The sequence below is a fragment of the Stegastes partitus genome, unplaced genomic scaffold (assembly GCF_000690725.1).
Source record: "Stegastes partitus isolate 25-593 unplaced genomic scaffold, Stegastes_partitus-1.0.2 Scaffold221, whole genome shotgun sequence".
Classification (NCBI taxonomy): Eukaryota; Metazoa; Chordata; class Actinopteri; family Pomacentridae; genus Stegastes; species Stegastes partitus.
Window position 1 is genome coordinate 427,984 of NW_007577952.1, and position 18,034 is coordinate 446,017.

General features: G+C 41.0%; 1 protein-coding gene across 4 annotated transcripts in view; it reads right to left on the reverse strand.

Moving 5' to 3' along the window:
• The window catches only part of nrg2a (neuregulin 2a), a 48,417-nt gene that overhangs the window by 12,269 nt on the left and 18,114 nt on the right, over positions 1 to 18,034 (reverse strand). For 3 of the 4 annotated variants that reach the window (XM_008281073.1, XM_008281071.1, XM_008281074.1), the window contains exons 4-5: positions 5,787 to 5,907; positions 1,817 to 1,875 (exon numbers count right to left, since the gene is read on the reverse strand). In XM_008281073.1, coding sequence (XP_008279295.1) covers positions 1,817 to 1,875; positions 5,787 to 5,907 — 180 coding nt within the window. Of the gene's footprint in view, positions 1 to 1,816; positions 1,876 to 2,312; positions 2,390 to 5,786; positions 5,908 to 18,034 lie in introns of all 4 variants that reach the window. The other variant, XM_008281072.1, reaches the window with a different exon arrangement.

Consider the following 18,034-nt stretch of genomic DNA (forward strand, 5'->3'; position numbering starts at 1 on the left):
CTTAATGTGAGATGAAATTACTTGTAGTTAAGAAGGGGGCTTTTTTTTTTTTTTGCATTTTTCCCTGTGCCAACATACAACAAACAGCATGTGTGAGCTCTACTAGACCGACTGCAGGGATGAGACTCTGTAGGCAGCAGAAGGCGACTCCTAAAGGAGATGCAGTTTGTTATTTTCTAAATGCGATGTTTCATTGAATTGCAACCATATGGGCTTGCAAAGACATGACACTGACAAATATGCAGTAAGATAACAGGAGATTCTTTGCTATTACCCAACATAAATTATAGGCTTTGTATTTAATTCTATATTGTTATTATACACTGCCATTAACCTTGTATATACAGGGTTTTATCTTTTATTTATACCCAAGTCTAGCTACATGAATTCTGTTGTTTATGTTTCATTAATGCCAAATCAATCACTACTTTCTGTAAAAGTAATTGACCAACAAGCAACACTGACATGTAAACAATGAAGACTGCATTAACAAGTTGCTTGTCTAAAGAAGCATGACTCCAGACCATGTGGATAGTTTTTAAAGCAAAAAGACCTCAAGGGCAAGATCTATCAAACCGTAGCCCTCCACAAAACTTCCTTTAATCTGAGTATAATTCTGCAGTTGATGGATGTGTTTGCTGATGTTGCCGTGTGGAATGGTGCAGGGTTGACTTCTCTTACCCCAGGCAAGCAAAGCTGTTTGACATGGCACTCTAGTATTGTGTGTGAACTCTACGCTGAGGACATCTGCTGCGAGAGCACCATTTTGTCGCTTCTTCTGGAGCAATGTCTGTTTGCAACAAAGTGCAATTTGCTGAATGTCCTGGTGTGCACCTAACAACTTTCAGTGTGTTGTACAGACTGGCTGTAATCGAGGTCTTCAGCAAGCTAGCAAGCAGTCTGAAAGTCAGACAAATGGTACTTTTAATTTAAGCGTGAACATTCTAATTAAATCAGCTGTGATCTATGAAAAGAAAACAATAACTTTTACATTTTTTTGCTGCACTTGATCGGATCTTTGTGAAATTCTGGACTATATTCAAGATCAAGTCAAATTCGTCAAGAACTGAATATGTGTTAAGTGGAGCTTTGTCATGTTGCCTCATGTTTCATCCACTGTTTATACTGAACTCACTGACTTTTTTTTTATCTGGAATTCTACATTTGATATCTTGTGTGGAATGTATCATAATAGCTCATATTAAAAACAACAGACACTTCAGCTTTGAGCTTCAGCCGATTAGACCCCCTTCAAGTTTTGGCTCTTAACAAACCTGAAATTGTCAGTTAAGCCAGTGCACTTTCTAACAGATTCAATCTTTTGTCATGCCTATTAGTTGATTCTAATTGGTCAGGCCTGGCTTTCCATCCATGGATCAGCTGTAGTAGGATCATACATGCTTTGCATGTCTGCATTTGATTGCAGACATGATTAGTGAGCAAGCTTAACATTGTGTTTTAGTAATTATTTTGCCATTAGACTGTGTGGTTGCATGCAGCTAACTATGTGCAAATCAAGTTGCACAAAGCATCCAAACACAGAGCTGGACTTGTTGCTCTCAGACTTACTATGAGCTCCTATTCTGAGAATGCACATGCAATGCACTGCAAGTTAAAGGGCGCACAATATGCACATGCTGACAAAACACAGTAACAGACTCTACTAATCTATGCCAGCTTGCGAATGAGTCATCAGAGGAGACACAGACACAACTATTAGGTAATAACAGGAAATTAATGCAGTCTCCCTACACCCAGCATGCACGCATGTCACAAAGACAGTCTGACAGAGTGACAGAAGAGGAAATTGACATACGGTAGAAACTGGCCATAACGTAGGTTTGACAGCGATCACCAGTAAAGTCATTTGGACACCTGATGGGGAGAAACAAAGCCACAGGAGGAGAGGAGGGAGGAGGAGGAGGAGGGTGGTGGGTGGTGGGTGAGTGAGATAAAAGAGAGAAAACAGAGGGAGAGAGGGCAAAGGGTAGAGTGAAAAGGAGAGTATGCGTAAGAAGAAGTGAGAGAGGAGGGAGAGAGGGTGGGTGGGAGAGAGAGAGAGAGGGAGAGAGAGGCAGAGAGACACAGAATTAGAACAACAGCACAACTACAGACAGCAGAAGCAGAGTGTTCCCATGGATGACACCACCGTGAACATGGTGTAGTGCACAGCTCATTGCGTGTTGACCTGAGAAAGAGAAAGAGGAGGAGAAAGAGGAGGAAGAGAACTGGGGGAGGCAGCAGGAGTCCACAGAGGTAATCCAGTGACAACTGTGTCTCTGTTCTCAGCTGCTCATATCAAGTGAACATACTTTTGAAAGGATTGGGCATGTACAACCGCAGCGGCTCAGTCTGCAAGCATCGTGGGCCGAAGTATCCGTCCGGACATCTGGGAAGGAGCAGACAAGTGTTATGAAAAGGAAAACACAGAAAGTGAGGTGCACTGTAAATTTCATGGAGTCAAATCCCTCGGCGCATATTGCTGCACAGCGTCAAACGTCACATATATCGCACGCAGATCACCAAAAGAAAACAAGAGAAACAATAAAACCTGCTACCAAAAGTGGTCCACAGTATATTACAAAAAGATAATAAAAGAAGACAAAGAGAGGGAGGACAAAAAATTAAATGACATACTGCATAATAATAAAAAAAAAAGTCAATAAAAGGCAAGTTTACGACAAAACTGTGTTTAAATGATGTTATAAAAGGTAATATATAGACTTGGGGGGCTCTGATAGTTCCCGTCTTTTTGTGTCTTCCATGAGTACACGGAGAAAAATAACACATGTGGAATGTGGCTGGGGATAAACCATGAACTGCTTTATAGGTGATCAATGAATCAATCCAAGAATCTTGTGCAATGAACCAGAAAATGGGGTAAAATGGTTTCTCTCTTGGAGCCTCTTGGAATCCTGGTAGATGTGTTTATGGCCCGCAAATGTGACAGTTTTATAATCAATACCACATTAGAGTGAGGCAAAGTAGTGAAATCAGGAAGAAATAAAATCCAAAAACTCTATTAGCAGTTGGAGAAGAAAAAAAAAAAGGTGAACCTGTAGACGTTTCTCAGTGGGCAAACATGACTGGACAGCTTGTTTACTTGGGTTTTGAAACATAACTTTATGTCAAGACTGAGGGTTTTTTTTTTTTTTATGTGTAGATTTAGATTTTTGTAACCAAAGACAAATGATCATCACCATCAAGCGTGTTGAGCCTACACATATTTCCTCATTATAATCCCATTCGGATGAGCAGTTGGTCTTTAAGGTCCACCGACATTCCACTCGCAGCCGCAACTAGACCACCAATCCAACAAAGGTCATTGCTGGTGATTTACTAGTTTCACACAACGCCTCCCAGGAGCACCATAACATTCAGCATTAAATTACTCATCCTGAGTGATGGTGTTTAACTGGGGGATAGCACCACCTAGACCAAGGAAACTTGGCTGGAAGATGAAAGAAATATACTGTCATCACATAATTTAAAAATCAGAAGAGCGCACACAGATCCACAGTGGTGCATTAAATAAACATGTGCCATTTAAGGGGACAAAAGCGTTTTACCATGTGTTGTGAGGCAGGGTGTGTTCTTAAACACATTCAACCTGTATATGCAATAGACCTGCACAGCTCATTCCTTTCCCATAAGTCCCAGAGAGAAGTGATTCTGATCTGTTTTTTGTTTTTTTTAAACATTATTTTTCTTTTTCCTGCTCATTAAAGACTACTAATGCACTTTTCTTAACCTTTATAGAACTTAAACAATCAACCAATTAATCAACATGCGACATGACAGACAAAGTACATTGAAATGAGGCATGAAAAAACTTTGCATGTTCCTAATTTCTCAAAAGTGAGGCTTTTTTTCCTCCACATTTTATATAGTTGTAAACTGTATGTCTTTGAGTTTTGAACGGTTGGTCAGACAAAATGAGGCAATTACATCCCCTTATAAGACTGTAAAGAGCCTTACGTAAGAGAATGACACATGCAGGCTTTACAGTATGTCAGATGATAGATAAAACTCCAATTTCAGCTTTTTTGTGTGTCAATCTACAACTATTTTACATTTTGTGAGAAAAACACACCTTTGTTTATGGTTTTACATGAAAATGACAACAGATATGAACATGTTTCTACTGTCTCTGCATTTTATGTCTAATTCTGTGTTTAAATATAGGAGATCCTCGGGAGAAATACAGCGAGTTACTTACTTCAGGTCATTTATTAACCTTACCTCTCCCTAAAACAAAGTTTATACCTCAAAGTGAGGGAGCTGGGCATGAAAGTGGGGCTAGCTGTCTGCAGGACTTGTTTAGCCAGTGAGTAATACCCACTGAAGCCTGGCCTATATTGAATGAGATGGCTGTGGGGCAACAAATCCCTGCAGGCCTTCACTGCATTATCCAACTTTTCTGGACCCATGCCCCGGCCGTGAGTGAATTAGCTGCAGCAATTGAGTTATTGCTGCCTCCAATTTGTACACAGCGTATTGAACGGCTGTTGCAGCCATGTCCTCGTTGCTTGTCGAGCGTTCTTTCTTTGGCCAACTGGGCACAGAAGCCTCTATATCAAACCAGCCGGAGGACTTATGTTATGTTGACACATGGTCCAACAGAGCTTGCAACATAATATCTGACAGCCATGACAGAGAACAATGTGCATGCATGCATTTTGTGTTGTAAGTAAACTATTAAGTTTTACTGGTCGTTGTAGTTAAAACTTAAGTGATTAATGGTTGTTTTATTATCAATTAATCAGATGATTATTTCCTAATTGAACTGAGGAATCTTTTGATCCATATAAAGTCTGAAAATATTAAAAAACTGCCAATTGCAAAGTCAAAATTCTTGTTTTATCTGACTCACAGTCCAAAACTCAAAGAGATTTAGTTCATAACACCAAAAAACAACCAGCCAGTGTTCACATTTAAGAAGTTCAAACCAACCAACCATTTGGCATTTTTACTTAAAATTGAAAACAGATTATGAAACTAGTCGTGTTTTAATTTCCCGATGAGTTACTTAACCAAAAGCCGCGTCTTCAAGTATAAATAGGTTCTGAAAAACACGGCGGGGGGAAAAAAAAACTACAAAGAAAAGCATCTGTTTATGCGAACTTCTTATCACTCCAAATAATGTTTCTTGACCTTAAGTTTAACACAAACTAAAATGTAAATGTCAAAGGCAAAGAAAAAAAGAAAAAAAGAGGTTGTTTCTGTGATAATGTCAACCTGTTTTCTTCCTGAAAAGCAGAGATACATGGTTCCTCCAGCGCACTTTACACACAGGTCTTGATCCCCTCCGCCAAATGTAAGCAATGATTCTATTTACCTCATTGGGGGCCTCTAACAGGCATAAATATTTGCTCACTACTAAACCAGTGACTCATGACATTTTGAAAAGGCTTTTAATGTGCAGCCCTCCTGTACACTAAACACGACTTAAAAGGATGAGCGCACACCACCGCCTCGCTCCATTATTAGTGTTAAAATACACAACAGGTGGGTAGTTAGGCAAACTGGCAGCATTTTCCTGTGATGTGTTGCTGCTGCTGCTGCTTGCTGCTGCTGAAAGAAAGAAGAAAGGGAGGGGAGGTGTGGAGGGGGAATCAAGCCATATCGTGAAAACAAACAGCAAGATAAAAAAAAAAGTTAGAATGTTGAGGAATATTACTAAATGAAAGGCCGGTTTTCATCCAGACTGTGGGATGAGACATCTTTTAAAGAATGACTGTTTTAAGAAAAAGAAAGAATCCAAAAAAACTGAGGAGATAACTTACTTGCAGGAAAGCTTATTTATACCATCGATGACGTAACAGTCGCCGCCATTCACACAGTAGGCCTTGTCTGTGTCGTTGCATCTTCTGGCGTGGCCTGAGCCTGGAGCTAGCGTTGTGGTTACTGAGAAACAAAAAGACAGGAGAAAAAAAAGGCGCATTAACACCATGTGACCCAGCTTAAAATGCTGATTTGGTAAAAATGGTAAATGGTCTGCACTTATATAGCGCTTTTCTACCTTTGCGGCACTCAAAGCACTTTACAATGTTTCTCATTCACCCATACACCAATGGCGACAGAGCTGCCATGCAAGGCGCTAATCTGTCATTGGGAGCCATTTGGGGTTCAGTATCTTGCCCAAGGACACTTTGGCATGTGGGGGGAACCGGGGATCGAACCGCCAACCTTGCCATCAGTGTACAACCCGCTCTACCACTGGAGCCACAGCCGCCCACAATTTCACTCCTCGGTAAGATTAATAAATGATAATTTAACCCTTTTCAGGACTTTTGGGGTTTTTTTGGACCCCAGGCCATTTGGTTTAGGTGTCAGGTATTGTTTTTTATTTATGGAGATTTTTTTTTTTTTTTTAAATATAAAAAGAGAGACATTTGTCATACATTTGGAACCAAAAAAATCGTCAACTTGTCAGAAAATTTAACATAATATAAAAGTCTATAATGAATACCAACACTTATTTTGCACATATTCTTTCTTGGGGTCCAGTGGACCCTTAAAGACCTTCTACGTATGACAACATGAAAGTCCTGAATAGGGTTAAGGCCGAAATGAGAAACCATCATAATAATAAACATAGGTTTTTATTTAGTGTGAATTCGCTCGTCATTTCTACCAGCGTAACAGTACACCTGCAAGCATTTGGAGCTTTACTCATATTATACACTTGTATTTCCACAAGGACTCTTAGTTTTCCATCCACAAACGTAATTGTGTCTCTAAGCAGTGTTGACACTATCTGAAGAAGTTCTACGAGCAAAGATAAATATTTCCCTGACATAGCGTAGGAGTTGTTTATGCGTTGACTCAGGTCCTTGGAATGGCCCAAAATGTCATGTATCTGCACTTAATCCTCCAGACTGAATAGATATAATATGTTTGGGATGAAGTCTGCTTATCAGACCGAAAATAGGGACGTTTGAAGGAAGAGGAGTGCTGAGAGAACGGCACCGTGGCAGGATTGGGCTTGAGCAGGGAGGGGTGTGCTTCGCATGTCAGATGTTGACACGTGATTGCGACCGTGTACCCGTCGTTAGACGCTGCAGTTTGCTGGTGGGGACGCGGAACTTCTGCAACTGGAAGGATCTTCACAGCTACGACACGTTGGCTTCGGCGGCCTGACGATCGTGCAAGAACGCCGTGACGAGAAACTACACCAGGGTTTTTTTTTTTGTTCCGCTGGCTCTGACTTATAGGAGACAGTTTGCCAGCACAACAAGTTTTCACAACTCCCATTTGTTCCGCAGTAACAGTTATAGAGTAACTCTGTCCTCTGCTTGGAGAAGCGCGCTGTTTTGGTCAGAAGCACACTTCTGGTCTGGCTAAAACAACAGAGGTTAATTCCCCTGCTAGTTAGCATAACAAAGCAAACAGATGACATCAGTCCGAGCTTCACTTGCCAGTATGAGTTTGAGAAGGACATGAGTAAGTCAGCACTTTGCAAAGTCCAAACACAATAGTAGAAGAAAAGCTATAAACGGGTTATGTTTTAATAAATGTAATTATACTCTTAAAGTCGGATGTCATCACTCGGCCAAAAAGAGGCTGCATTACTTCTCAACTTTGGTGGACGTACAACAGAGGTTTACTTTACATAACATCCATCCAAGATGTAAATCTGCAACTCGGTTCAATTCAAATGATGAGATGAGACTTGATTTATAACTGACATTCAATTCTAGTAGAGAAATAAAAAAACAACTTTCTTTTTAGGGCTTTTCATTTATAAGCTATCATGTTATCTGCTCCCTACAACGTTTCAAAAGCAACACAGCATCAATCCAGCCTCACCTCCAAATTTTCCAGAAGACATTTCCAGCTTTAACAGTTAATCAGAACTACTTCATTGTCACCTGACCTCTAGCTCGAGTGCGGGCGTGTAAAACAGCTCATAAAAAGATCAGACAACGCTGTCAGGAAGAGAGAACCTGAAAACATTGTAAAAACCCTCCTACGCTCAAAATAGAAACCTTGTGCAGACTTCAACTGTAAAACAGGCAAAACAAAAGGCGGCAAAACAAGCTGCATGGATGTCTATATAGGGCAGCAGCCCATCCCAGAATGCATCGGTGGAAGGGAGCGGGGAGAGTCCTGGACAGATCATCAGTCCTCCGCAAGGGCGGGAACGACACACCGACAATCACCCTCACACATAATCTCCAGTCCACCTGGCTTACATGTGGGTGGACTGTGGGTGAAAAAACAGACGACCCAGAGAAAAACCCACACAGGGAGACGGAGAACATGTAAACTTCACACACAAAGGATCAAGGCTGATATTTGAACCGTGGACAAGTTCTGCTGTCAAAGTTTATTTGGCTACTGGTCATGCCAAATCTGTTTTACTATGGTCTCTTTTTCTTTCCTCCTTCACATAATTTTCATCCCCCCCAAAAAAAAGAAAGAAAGAGAGAAAAAAAAAAAAACACTTTTCTGGGACTTCGCTGAGCTTATTAATGCCCTAAATTAGCTTACCGCAAAATCTCATAACAACACTTTGCTGTCATTAGAGGGCTGCTACATGACCTAATGCTTAAGCTCTTTGAACTCCACATAAATACTAATTGACCACAACCTACTTTTGTCTTTTTTTTTTCTTTTTTTTTTACATTCACAGATTCCTTTTAACACTATGTCTCTGTGGGTATTAATCTCTGTTTTAAAATTTCTGCAATACAATTAATATTCAACAGGCTACTTACTGCACTACTGTGGCCAGACTTACATGGAATCTGGGTTTAAAGTGACGTTTTGTTTTCTAAAGAGTCAGTGGCAAAGGTTGAACACTGATAGCACTGACACACGTTTTAAAAATGCATTTGTGCTGATATTTTCTCAATTATACTTGAATCAACTGAAAAAAAGGGGGACATATTAATCACATCCCTCTGATTGAAAACCCCCACTTTTGGAGGATGAAGCTGCAGTTTTTTTTTTGAAGAACTTTTAGACCCAAACATCTGTAGCACCGTTGCTTGTTTTCTGTTGCCTTCCAGCTGAATGCTGGAGCCCACACATCTCCCCTCAGCCAAGGTTCATTTGCCTATACAACAAACACCACCTGCCCGTATTCAAGAGCTTCAAGGAGGAGCAGCAACACATTCCTTTGGACCTCATTTTACCCTCAATACAGTAAAAAAAAAAAGAAAAAAGCCTTCTTTGGAGAATTTAGTGGAGTCTGAAGAAAGGCTCACACACTGACTTTCTTTAAAAAAAAAAAGAGAGGATCTGTACACGTTAATTTGTGAATCTTTTCAATTGGCATCTCTGAAAAGAGTCAGGAGCACTACAAACAAATGCATAATGACTGAGGGGTTTTGTACCCTGGATAACTACGTTTGCTAAACAAGCTTTCTATACATCCCACAGCACTCGAAGGTAATGTTTTTATGACTTTGATCACAGGTCATCAAAGACCTAAACTGTGTTGCAGGAGCATCGAGGAACCTCAAACTTTTCCCAACACAAGGTTAGTTAATAAAGTTTTTTTTTGTTTTGTTTTGTTTCTAACAGCTTAGCACCATTAAAGCAAGTGCTGCTGCTGCTTTTAGTTGCTTCAAAGATGGCACGCATCCCAATACTAACAAAAACAATCCATTTGGGAACATTTATTGGCCTGCAGTCATCAACTGACATCCAATCTATGACACTGCACAGTCAGTGTCCCAGTTTTCTCCTCCTTTTCTCTGCCGTCCTCCCTCCTTTCCCTTGTGTCCTCCAGTTACTCCTCCATATCAGACGCTCTGTTGTAACACAGAAACCGAAGGAAAGTTCCAGTTTCAGCAGATCTTGAGCAGAAGGATTAGAAAACCTTAATTATAAACAGAAGCATGTAATTAAATTACTGGACTTGACAGCATGGAGACAATAAATCTGTAAAGTACAGACAGTTCACTAAATCAAGTATTCATCATTGTTGTGGTGGAGAGTCTGGCTCATGTAGGAAAAAAAATCTCCTGCACACTTTGACTTAAAAGGCACCAGGAACAATCAACACGAAGGGGGTTCAACGTTTCAAATTATTATGTCAAGTTAAACCTTGATTTAAACTGCCGGAGGCCAATGCCGGGGAACTGTAACTAAACTGATGCACGGAGCATCTATAAATCATACATGTGCACCCACTTCAGGTTTTATAATAATCTTGTAAAACTTGACAAAAAGTATGTAAAAACCTGCTGAGCAGCAGTAAAAAAAAAAAGAAAGAAAAAAAAAAAAAGAGCAGGACCCTGAGATGCCATCGACTTTCTTCTAGAGCGTCTGTTACTGCTTCTCATCGAGCTTACATCTGCAGCCAGCGCCGGTGTCAGGCCCAATGCCCACATCCTTGTAATGAATACTGGAACCAGCAACAACATGTTGCAACAACAAAATGCAAGCAGAGTGTGTTTTTAGTTACTTAATTTTATTCACTCCAAAATGTTTCTCAAGCCTTATTCAATATTCCAGACAGCAACCATTAAAAAAAAAAGAAAGTACATAAATGTGAGTTTTAGCTTACAGAACTGCATTGTGCCATTTATGAGGATTTTATATCCATGTGGTCAAGAAATCACTTAAAACTAATAAAACCTTTGAGCTGTGCGGAAGGTTCTCCAGTGGTCGGGCGTATCAAATGTAAATGTTCCTCCAGCAAGTAACGTTTTTTCCCAACGCGCTACCTACTATTGCAAAATCCACATTCAGAAGCAATGTTATTGTGCAGTAAACTGGAAAACCATTCAGTGACGTCTGCATGTTTTAAGCAGTGCTTGTACTTTCAAACACAAATGTTTTCTCCTGCTGTGCTCTCCCTCAATTTTATTTTGTGACATTAAAAAAACCCGCTTGAGTCACGGCGATGACACAATCGAAGGACGAAACAGCGAGTGACCAGAGCTCCTTTTGGCCACTTGACTTGAGTAGTACTTTAACATGACGAACCAGAACGTCAGAAGAATGACACAACCAGTCGCATGAAACGTTGCACATCGCAGGTATCACTTACTGGGAAACCATACAAGGACAGGTACACGAAGACCGTGTTCCAGTGGTGAAACGAGAACAGTGTTTTCTTTCAGAGGTGATCTGGTTCAGCCAATAAAGTGTTTACTCAGGAGGCACTACATGTTTACTTGAGATTGAAACGCATGACAAGGCCGAAAAATTTATTGATGTGGCTAAGGATACACATTCAAACAACAGAGATGTATTACGTAGATTTAAATTTTTTAAAAAAAGAAAAAAGTAGTGAAATTAGCGTGCTATTGCAATGTGGTTTAAAGGGTTCAATTTCTCTATAAATAAAAATAGACCTCCTGCGTGATCTAATAAATACAACACAGCTGCAAAGCATGCTCAACAAGGTTCTCTGTTGATAGCAGCAGATATTCCATAAACAATATTTCTTGTGTTTTTTGTTTTTTTTTTCCAAACGTCATGGGCCCTGACTGTTTAAACAAGTGTTATCAAGTACAATAGCTGCCTTTCATTTTTAAAGCGGTTTGACTGCCAACCCAAGTTTCAGTAACTGTAACTATGAGTTTCTCGGTTCAAGGCTTGATTTATATTATGGAGACCACATCAGTAATAAAAAGAAAAGTTTGATCTGAGGTGAACTCGCCTCTAATCATCCAGTGAGGCTGCTGTGAACAGACCGCAGCGATTTTTGTTGACAGTTGGTACATTAGCATGTGTCGTGAATGCTGGACGTGTTCATCGCTGCCACGTAGGGCAGCTGTTCTGCTGGGTTAAGTGTGGCACTGTTCTCACATGTGTCCAATAAAGATATTTTGTTTCAGGAAGATAAGTTGGTTTCGGTGCTTGTGGAAAACTTCCTGAAAAACGACAGTGTTATTCAAACAATCTAATTGAAGACACGTTTGGTCACCGAGATCTTCTCTGGTCCACCTGCTCGAGCTAGTGCTGTCAGATGACGTCTTTCTGAAGTGATAATTAACAGAAGGACAACAGCAGGGCAGCACTATCAACAAAAATAGCTTTTGTCTTATTTAGAAATTAACAGTTTTGTCCTAACTCCCCCTTTTTTTGTAGTTTTTATTGGTTGTCATCCTCTTTTCCAGAGACGGCACTTTCATCTGCAGCCATTCCCAAGAGAAAAGACGGTAATGGTGAGGCTATAAATGGTTTGCTGAAAGAAAGACCTTATCCTGATCATAGCAACCTGAAATCCTTTGTACTTATCCTGTATTACGGTGACAATGCATTGAATCACTAAGAACAGATTTGAGTCATAATGACTCAAGATGAAAGTCTCATTAATTAAAATCTTTACATGTCACAGCGAATCCATAAATACCTAAGTCTAAATGACTCAACTTCCATCAATTTGTTCTGGTGCATTTTTTTTTTCCTTCTTCTGTCGTGCCATATGGTGCCGTCTGTCTCCAGTCACGCTGTATAATCCCCCCACCTCACAACTGGAACCAGAGTTCAGGTGTGTTCGCTAAGACTGGCTGGATGTTGGAGACAAATCCCTTTAACCTAAAGAGAAGATCAGCTGCTCTGCTAAACAGAGATGGGGGGGCAGAGTTTGTTTATCTGCACTTATGTGGCCTAGGTTTCGTTAAGTTTGCTTGGTGTTTTAACCTTGGGTTTCGACTTTCCTCGGCGCTGTAGCCCAGGGGCTGAATCTGAGTTGAAGGAAGTTGAAGAGAGGTTTCCTCTGGGTTAGTGAGAGCCACAGTGTTTAGCCATCAGCCCTTGCCACTGACTTTGATTAATCCTTCATGGCCCAAGAACTGAAAAGAAAAGCTGGGGGTGCAAGCAGGACCATCTGGAAACCTTCATAAACATGCCTGTCTTTCCACGCTCTCCAAAGGATTCTAGGAAAATCGTAAAAATGAAAAGAGAGGTCCCTTTTGCACAGCTTTTTCCTCTTGAGGCACCCTGTGCATATGCAGCAAACAGAACAGTGCTCATGCCGAATCCGAGCCCTGCGCTGCACCTCACAACCCAGCCCCGAAACACCGAAATTGTGTAATGAAATACATTTTCAATTGGCCTGTCTATGGTGCAGAGTTATGTTCCCCTAATTTATGACAAATGTTGATAATTTACTTCAGCTCGCCTTAATCTTTTTCACTTCTGCGCTGCAATTGAACAGAAAGGCATCTTAAAATACACAAGACAGAATCTGATTCTGTGCAGGGAGAAAGCCAAGGCAGTTATCCAACAACTGGTGGACCAGATCCATCTGGAATTTGTTACGGCTTTTTTGTTTTCACTCTTAAAAGCAGTGTTATCAGGATAAAAAGTATAAATTATGTAGCCTATTTGGGGGTATGTCATTGAGTGAGAACAGTGTGCAGACATTCATTCAGACATTCGTCTCTGACAGCATTACATTCCTGCAGTGAAGCAAGGTAGACGCAGTAAAGGGACGTGACGGCTCAAAAACGAACAACCTTTTGTGCAGCAAGAGATCCAGTGGCCAAGCATGTAAATAAACTGAAACGAAAACGGGTCAGTATGTGGCATCCCGCCACACAAGGGGAGACTCATTGTTTCATCAGATCATGTAAATCTTCGTCATAACTCAAACAAGGAGAAACATTCAAGTCAGGCCGTAAAAATCAGAAAGGAAAGTAATAAATATCTTAAGTACAGTCCTTTGAGCAGACACATAAAGAGGGTGGTATCTATAATAGCTCTGCCACCCAGACATGCTTTTCCACAAGTCAGTTTTATGTACGAGAAAAAAGAAAAAAAAAAAACCTCTGAGTACCCCCCTCTCCTCCCCTCTCCTCCCCTCTCCTCACCTCCCGACTCTTTCTTGGCAGGGAATGTCTGACATGTCTCCTGTTACAGCTGGGACCGAGATCTTTTATCACAATACTAAAGGCCAGTTCATACTGCAAGCATTCTTGCTACACTTTGTATGCACGGCATTATGTCCCTTTATGCCGCTCTGCAAAGACTCCGTCTATTCTTGATGGAATAAATAAATAAGACAAACAGATAAGAAGAAGCACAAAAGACTAAATTGGGAAGTGCGGTTTTGGTTCAGTATAAAGTTGTTGACAGCTGGGTCTGATGTGGTGAAAGAGGCTGTGCAGTGAGGTTTAAGATAATGCATGCATGACAGAGAAAGGAAAAAAAGCCCTTATTTGTGGGGTTTAGCTATTTATACTATAAGAAGTATTGAATAGTGGTATTACAGTTCTATAGAAAGTGCAGCCGGAGACTAATTGCGTCGGCAACAAAGCAAGACAAACGCTACAAGAAGGATCTGCTACATGTTTCGCCTTCGCTTTTATATCTATGAAAGATTTATACTTTTTTTGTTAATTAAATAATAAATGGCACATGATGCGTGTTTTCATTTTCAGATTTAGAGCTACAGCATATTTTGACAGGAGCTCAAGTCCAGACAAATGTGGCATCAGCGAAAGAAAGAAATAAAAGAGGACAAAAAAAAAAAAAAAACTAGAAACAAATGAGAAGAAAGACTTAAAGAAACAGAGAAAGAGAGAGATGGATACAGAATGCAGGGAAGAGGAGGGCACAGAAAGGAAGGTTTGTTGACAGGATCATAAGTTGGAAAATATTTCAGCTTGCCAAAGCCAACAAAAACTAAGCATGCTACTTCCACACATACAGTATAGCCACACCCAATCGATGGCAATATCCAGCATCTGTGCCTGCGAGCGTTTTGTACCAGAGTTTAAAATGAGCAAGAGAGATCTCATGTCAAATACCCAAAGAGGAATTAAATTACTATTTACTGTGGGTATAACGCACGAAAGAAACCACTATGAATGAGAGTGCACTTAAAGCTTTTTTTTTTCTCTCTTTCAATAGAAAATTATCCACAATTCAAACACCTTCAGTATGAAACAGGAATGTTTAGAAATGAACAAAATGGAGCCTGCCAGGAACATTAATCTACCACCCACTCTTCAGCAAGACTGCCACTGCCACAACCAGTGTGTCTTCTTTTATATTCTTGTCTCCTATTACCATTTTTCAGTCACATAGCTGATATGCCTGGTCTTGCCTGCCTCAATCGTCTCAGCGCTGAAGTGAAATCAAAGAGCAACCTAGTATGTGATTGCACAACAGCTGCTCATGCACCGTGAGGAAGTGAAGCACGCTCAGGAAGGGCACGGTGCGGCGCGGGTGTAGGAGCGGGTGCTGGTATGGCCACTGGCGGGCACCAGTATGTTTGCAGTTGGCAACAAAGCGACACATGGTGTTTTCTGTGGCACGTTTCCAGACGGGGCTGTCTTTTTTCTGAAAGCGGCTCGGGCTCAGCGCTGCGTCCACGTTTCCAGCGTGAGGATGCCTGTTGCTTTCATTTTCCCCACTCTGACTTGAGAAACTATTGTTTAATGCATCCTTGAGTTTGAATCTTTTCCAGCTGGTAGGTATGGCCGCTGCAGTCACAGATGGGCAGCAGAAGGTGAGCAAGAGGATACCTTTCAATGTCACTGTCAATTTACTCAGGCGGGGATATAGACTCACAATTGCCAAATTATTGGGGTGAAAAAGGAAACTCCACAACGGGCCTGCGGGACAGATGGTCGTTCACTTTAGAGCCACTAAACCAGGCGACATCTCTGGTCCAGATTCACCTGACAGGCAGCAGCTCTGATGGCAAAGGTCAGAGATTTGCAACTTGAAGGTGACACATTTGAACCTGAGGGCCAAGTGGCACGATCTGTGTAAATTCCTTTAGCATCTGCCAATGACGTGAGGATGTTTTACAGTTCAGTCAGAAATCAAATTCCATGTTTGAGTTTGGTTAGTGTTGGAAAATCTGTCATAAAAACAAACTTTTCAAGAAGCTATACGCTGAATAGACTCTTAAGATTCTATGTGATAGCACAAAAGACTCAAATTAAGGCATTTAAATTAACCGTATATCACTGAGGGAATATAAAAGTTAAGACAACAGAAACAGCGAGAGCAGCTGGTTCAAAAAAAGTTTTAGTGACCCTTGAATGCCACCAGGGAAAGACAAAAAGAGGCCGTCTACAGAAGGTTACATATCATCAATTACGATACGGTGACAGAAATCTAAGCAATAACATTAGAGATGAATAATCTAAATAATTTCATCACTTTTAAAAGGACAAGCTGTGAGTTATCCACATGTGGTCCTTGCCCTTCGTTTTCAGCAGCTGGCCCTCATTTTCGAGGAAGAGCAGACTATGCAACCTTGTACCAGATACAGAAGACATATACCACACTCCATATTTGGGTCTCACAGCTACAGTAGTGGCCAGCTGCTTGGACTAAAGGTTTTTCCCTCCGCTATTCCCCGAAAGCCAGAAAGCAGCTTGTATGTGTGTGCTTCAGCCCTGCTTCTCCTCATAAACACACACCCACCACCCACACTTGCTGTATACGTCCTGAAAACGGGCAACGGAGCAAGAGGGTGTTTGGCTCGGCTGTCGGCCGTCTGTATACTGAAGGATGAGTTCACTGTGAGTGTATCAAAGCGAGTCCTACTCCGTCCTCACTTCACACCTACACACTTAAGAGGAAATGGCTCCAACCCTCGCTGACGGTAACTCCGTAACCCTTTACTCATACGAGAGCTCACACACCCCAACAGACATGATGTGATCACCAACAAAAGGAAGCAGCGTGATGGAGTAATGGGAGGTTTGGGATGAGAGACAGCTGTGGCAACCAAACTATAGTACTGCGCTCCTGAGCTTTAAGCAATGGAATGGTAAGTACACGTTCTCCTCGTGCTCAAAGAGAAAACTTTGAAAAAGTGCAAAGACACCCAGAATTAGACATGTCCCATTCTGAAAAATGCGAGGTAATGGGAGGAGCGAGGATTTTGTTTGATGTAAGTGAACAATAGTTTACTTGCAGGAGAATCCCTTTTTTTTTTTTTTTTTTTGGAGAATCCCTTTTTTTTTTTTTTTTTTCCAGCGCTCTGGCTCTGTCCACCGGACTTACAAGCAACTGCAAATTATTCCTGACTCAGTGCAAGCAGGCCTTTATGATTCAATGAATAATTTTCGGGCAATAAATTTGCCTCTTTGAAAGTATTAACAAACAGCGCAGCGCTTGTTAGTAATTTGGCAAGTTGAAACAGAACCAGCCGGTACAGTCACCCACAGTTGGGGTCACCATCGGGGGGAGAAAAAAAAAAAAGACCACCAGGACAGCTGAGGGGGGCTGAAAAGGGATTCTTTTATTATGCTATTAAATTAAGTCTCTGATACGTTCTGTGCCGGGGTCCTGGAAGAGTTAACAAAGCCCCGCACACAGCAGAACCTCGTGTCACCTCCTGCTCACATCACTCAGCTTTTCAAGTGTAACAGCTGCTTCCTTCCTCGCACATAGCAATATCCTCACTCATTCACACTGACGGCTTAACTGTCCCCGAGATTACTGGATATCCTACGAAGTGAGATGTGTTTTGATTTTTAATAACTTAGTTGTTTTTGCAGAGATTTTGATTGAGGACGTCCACTTATCGCGCTGGATCGGCGGGATTAAAGTGAATTAAGGCGAGCAAGCAAAAATCTAAAGATCCGTGAAGAAACTTTTATAAGTTGTTTTATTTAATATCTTTTACCCTTTTTTTTTTCTTCCCCCTTTTTGGATTCTGACAGTGATATGATACAACAGCTGCCTCTTCTCTAACACATTAGCACATACACATAAAAGCCAATAACTCATGCTATTCACAGTCCCTGTCAAAAAGCGATGAATTACTGACATATTAGGGAGCTGATTTATGTTTTATGAGTCAAACATTACTTGTCTTGTGTCAGATTAACTTAGGGGTGAGTGAAGGTGAAAGAAAAGGGATAAACACACCTGAACATATATATGATTTGAGTCACTGCAGCAGAGGTTGTTGCTCAGGTACTGTTCCCAATCATCATTATTGCATATATCATCAACACACACATGCCTGGACTTAAATGCCCAAGAAAATGTGAACACCTGGATGCCAAAAGAGCTATTTTACACGTGCTTTTTATATGTAGTACAAGCACATAGCAGCCCAGGTTTTTATCTTGTGCTCGAATCTCTGCGAAAT